The sequence below is a fragment of the Hoplias malabaricus genome, chromosome 1 (assembly GCF_029633855.1).
Source record: "Hoplias malabaricus isolate fHopMal1 chromosome 1, fHopMal1.hap1, whole genome shotgun sequence".
Lineage (NCBI taxonomy): Eukaryota > Metazoa > Chordata > Actinopteri > Characiformes > Erythrinidae > Hoplias > Hoplias malabaricus.
In genome coordinates this window covers 28,010,161-28,015,124 of record NC_089800.1, presented here as the reverse complement: position 1 = coordinate 28,015,124, position 4,964 = coordinate 28,010,161, and the positions used below count along the sequence as shown (strand labels likewise).

Genomic DNA, 4,964 nt, shown 5'->3' with positions numbered 1-4,964 from the left:
GACCTCACCAACCAATAGAACCCCTCTCGCACGCTCCAGGTGACCTGAGTTTTAATTCACAGCTGTTTCGTTTTAGTCATAATCACTCACTCACTATATAAACCTGGACTGTTGCATTCACCATTTGCGAAGTATTGCTAACCATTCCTGTTACATACCGAGCGAACCTTATGAATGAAAGCCAAACCATGTATGACCCTACCTTACGTTCTTCTCGACTCTGTGTTTTTGGATCCGGACTGCTATTGTTTAGTACATTGTGTTTTTGACCCCAGCCTGTATCTCACTACTCTTTGGATTGTCCCTTTTGCTCTGTTTGCCTTCTCTTTACGGTGTGCTTTGCACATCCCTAAAGTAAATCTCTTCCTGTTAAACACCCGCGAGCGTCTCTCTTGTTTACCAAGCCTGACATGTTGCTATGCGGATTGACTAGGATTAGTCCACAAAATCTCCACAGAGTGTGTAATTGCTTGTTCAGAGTGTGTTTTTGCCTTGTGTCTAATTATTCAGGAATCACCATGACCCTCATGAAGATGAAGCAATTACAGAAGATGAATGAATAAGTGAATTGATGGATTATGGAATAAATTAAAGTATTCAGATGACGAGAAAGCATTATTGTGTATTTCAAATTTCCATTAGACTTCAAATGAGTGCTTAATTATGTCTATGGGTTCTGAAAAATATAGACAATTTCCATATTTCCAATTTCCAAACTTGCTAAAATGATATTCACAAGGGGCTTAACATAAATTTACTCAGAGACCTTTTATGCTAGCAATGGCCTAATGGCCAATACATGATTAAATTAAACTGTCTCTGAAGGCTGGAATCGTCTTGGCCAGTGTCTAATTAATATAACCTTGGCCTTCATCCCCACAAGACCTGTACTTGATTTTTTTAGGCTAGTACTGACATCTCATAGATCAGGGACCAGCCAGTCTTACATAGAAATGGCTACTGTAGCTGCAGGTCCTAATTAATACACACTTGATTTCAAGATATTCCCACATATGTTCCCAGTTTTTGTATAGTCCCAAAATAAATTCTATGATTTAGCAGCCACATTGGCCCTGTGGATATATGACTGGTCATACCCTGGATATACATAGTTTCAGTACCAGTCTGAGATAATTTTTGACATCCTCATAATCAAATTTCCCCAGAAGGTTTTCTTTTTTTTTTTTTTAAGTCAAATGGACATTAACTTAATGGTTATCCAATTCTTCCACCATAATGCAAAAGAATCAAAAACACACTTTAAAATGAAATTATAAATATCATGTTGTTTGCAAGAGTTGTATTAACATTAACCACACAATATCAAGCATGTCAATCAGTCTCAGTGACAAAGCACCCTATCCCAAAGGCTTTATTAGAACCTTTGCTCATTATAACCAGAAAAAAAACGTGAGTGTAAATAATCTAAATAGTCAGACTAGGGTCCCTAAGGATTAATTAAAATAGGACTAATAAGATATCATTAAGAGAGTTCCCCATGTGTCTTTAAGATGATGCAACAGTTTGCTGTTGAAACTGTCCCAAAAGACTCATGAGTCCTATTGCTTTTGTAAATATAATTTAAAAAATGTTTAAAGTGTAAAGTTACTCTGAAAGTTCATATTGTGACAGTAATCCATGAAAAGCCCAGTCAACACTAAAACCAACATGATGCCATATTATTTCTTTACTTAAGTAGTTAATTAAAATGAAAAATCCTGCCAAACCTACCAGTTCACATACATACATCTGTCTGTTGCAAAAATATGTTTAAAGTATATTTATTTTAAAACTAACTGGATTAATGTTAGTCAAGGCACTAGTACAGCCATGTTATTCCTATCTACACTTTTAAGAAATACCAGGATCCACGCATTTTATTAAGCTTAATGTAGTCATTCCCATGTCTCCCATTGTCTAAGACTCTCACAATCATAGACTGCTTCCAAACTGAGAGTTAGGGACACTTGTTTCATGAACCCTTTGATGACCTTTGACAGGGGTGTCTTTTGTTCCATTTGTAACTATTTAGAAATGAGTTCTTCTCTTAGTGTTTATGTTTAGATGGTTTGTGGTTTCATTTTAACATATGCTGAATCTGTACATTTAAAATATCTGACACAGCTCTGTCAGAAATATTTTAATCTTTACACCTGAACAATATCATTCAAAAGCATTAAAGCATTTTTGTTAGAATTCAGTTTTTAGTTACTTAGCCTAAGATTTTTAAAACATGTTACTTCATACACTGAATAGCTAAAATATCACCGTATTGTTGCTACTATCATTATTCATTTTATCAGCTCCACTGACCATACTGGGACATTTTGTAGTTGCTTTGTTAGCCCACTTTCTTACTCCTCATCAATTGACACAAAACACTTTTACAACTACAACTGAGCTTGTATAATCTTGGTGATGAATCAGCACAACACTGCTTTCACACTAAAGTGGTGTGGTGTGTTAATGTGTGTTGCACTGGTACAAGTGGATCAGACACAGCAGTGCTGCTGGATTTTTTTTTAAATACCTTATCACCACCACTGGACTGCAAACAGAATCTTGTAACAGATGAGTTACAATCTCTGACTTTATATCTACAAGGTGGATGAATAAGTTAGGTGTGTCTAATAGAGTGGACAGTAAGAGGACACAGTCCAGCACCACTGCTGTGTGTGATCCACTCGTACCATCACAACAGACACAAACACACAACCACCACATGCACGTCTCTACTCATATAATATCTGCTCTGTTATGAACTTATGTGATCTGTGATGGACTATTCAATAACAAAATGGAAAATGGCTCACAGAATAGATAGTCTGCAGTCCATAACTGAAAATAAAAGCAATAAAGTGCCCCTGTATTATCAGTGGAGAGAGGAGATGATCAAATGAACACAGAAGCAGTAGCTGACTGTCGTATTCAACATTACCTGACAGTAGAGTTTGGGGAAATGGAAAAGAATGTTATTGAGATAAGATTTTCTATGTTAAACAATCCTTATATTTATTCCAATATGGGTCTAATATCTAACCCTAACCCAATAAAACATTTGTGAGTGCAAAAAATAAATTTGTGTGAAAAAAAACACGCCAGACAATGACAAGTGCTCGCACAAACAGGAAAACATTTCCTGGAAGGAAAATATATTTTGAGTAAAGCAATTTTGAGTGAATACATGAGGGAAAGTTTATGCCCTTGTGTTCGGACAGGGGGTGACAATACCAGAAAAAATACATCCCAAACACAGAGGGAACAGGAGACTATAACATATGTAAAAAAAAAAAAATCATTTATCGTTTTAACACCCAGAACTACTTGACAGCATTGCTCTTTGTACAACAAAGGAAATAAAACTTCACAATCACATGTTATTGTAAAGAGCTTTACTAAGTGTGTGGTAATAATATGTAATTTTGTCATTTTAGATCATTATTTTTTTCATGCCTTCTCCATGCATGTAGTTCTATAAGGCTGTCAGATGATTGGCTCAGTTATCTTCAACATCACTAATGATGTCATTGAGGTGAAGCATGACTAAGATATTGCAGCCACTTGATGGGTAGAAAGCAGATATCTCTGAATCTGTTTGTCATTATTCTGATTATATTTTTTGCCATTGACAAGCATTTGCGTTTGACATGTTTACTGTGTGCTTGTGTGTTTTTAAGACCATGTGAATGGAAGTTCTAATGGAAAACATGACTCTCACTCTCCACCTGCAACTTAGTCTGAACCCGTTCTTAATCCCTTCTGGTGCAAAATATATAATTTTTTTCACTGGACTTTTAATCTACATTTTTGGCATTTTCTGTAACCTTACTCTGCTGCTTCTCATCATAATGGATCATAACCTTCACAAGCCCATGTATTTTATTTTGTTCAGCCTTCCATTGAATGATCTTATTGGAATAAGTGCTTTGCTTCCAAAAGTGTTGTCAGACATTGTAACAGAAAACAACAAAATCTATTATCCCCTATGTGTCCTTCAGGGTTTTCTTTTACACATGTATGGAGGCGGTGTTTTGTTTATTTTGGCCGCCATGGCATTTGATCGCTATGTAGCCATTTCTCGTCCACTTCACTACAACACAATAATGACTCCCAGAGTGTGTCTTGGCATTATAGCCTTAGTTTGGGGCCTAGATTTTGTCATAATTGCTTCACTATTCTCCCTCCATGACAAGCTTTCCATATGCAGATACAACCTTATGAATGTGTTCTGCGACAACCCCTCTCTACTGTCGCTTACTTGCGCCAACACTATGATTAACAACATAGTCGGGCTGTTCGATACCACCATCATGCAAATTGTAAGTGTGTCTGTTCAGGCATTTTCTTATATAAAAATTTTGATCACCTGCTTGTCCACAAGTCGCTCAGAAACCAAGAAGAAGGCCATAAATACATGTATGGCACAGTTGGTCATTTTCCTCATATTTGAACTTGTGGGGACATTCACAATTCTCTCACACAGATTTGCAAACATTTCAGTTGACCTGCAAAAAATAACTGGGATGCTCATTTTTATAGTGTCTCCTTGTCTGAATCCTATAGTTTATGGACTAAACACAAGTGAAGTTCGACACAGTTTCTTGAATGTTTTCCGCAGAAAGATTTTTACTTAAAAGGTTGTGTATTTTGTGTCTTTATAAATGATCTCTAAAATTACCTAATTAAAATATAAAGCAGTTTCTAAGTTGGAGAGTGTAAAAAATGCTGTACATCTAATCAGTGTTGTCAAAATGTTCATTAAAGCATTTTAAGCAAAACATTTAATTAACTGATATGTATAGCAATATGTAATGCTTGGAATCAAAAATTCTTAATCTCACATTTGCTGTCAGCATTTATATATATATGTATATATATATATATATATATATATATATATATATATATATATATATATATATATATATATATATATATATACACACACACACTCAAACTCAAAG

General features: G+C 35.3%; 1 protein-coding gene across 1 annotated transcript; it reads left to right on the top strand.

Annotated features, from left to right (window-relative positions):
• Positions 1-3,698: 3,698 nt before the first annotated feature.
• Positions 3,699-4,634, top strand: LOC136707615 (olfactory receptor 6N1-like). The gene has a single exon (XM_066681830.1). The coding sequence runs from the start codon at positions 3,699-3,701 to the stop codon at positions 4,632-4,634; it is 936 nt and encodes a 311-aa protein (XP_066537927.1).
• The last annotated feature ends 330 nt before the right edge of the window (positions 4,635-4,964 follow it).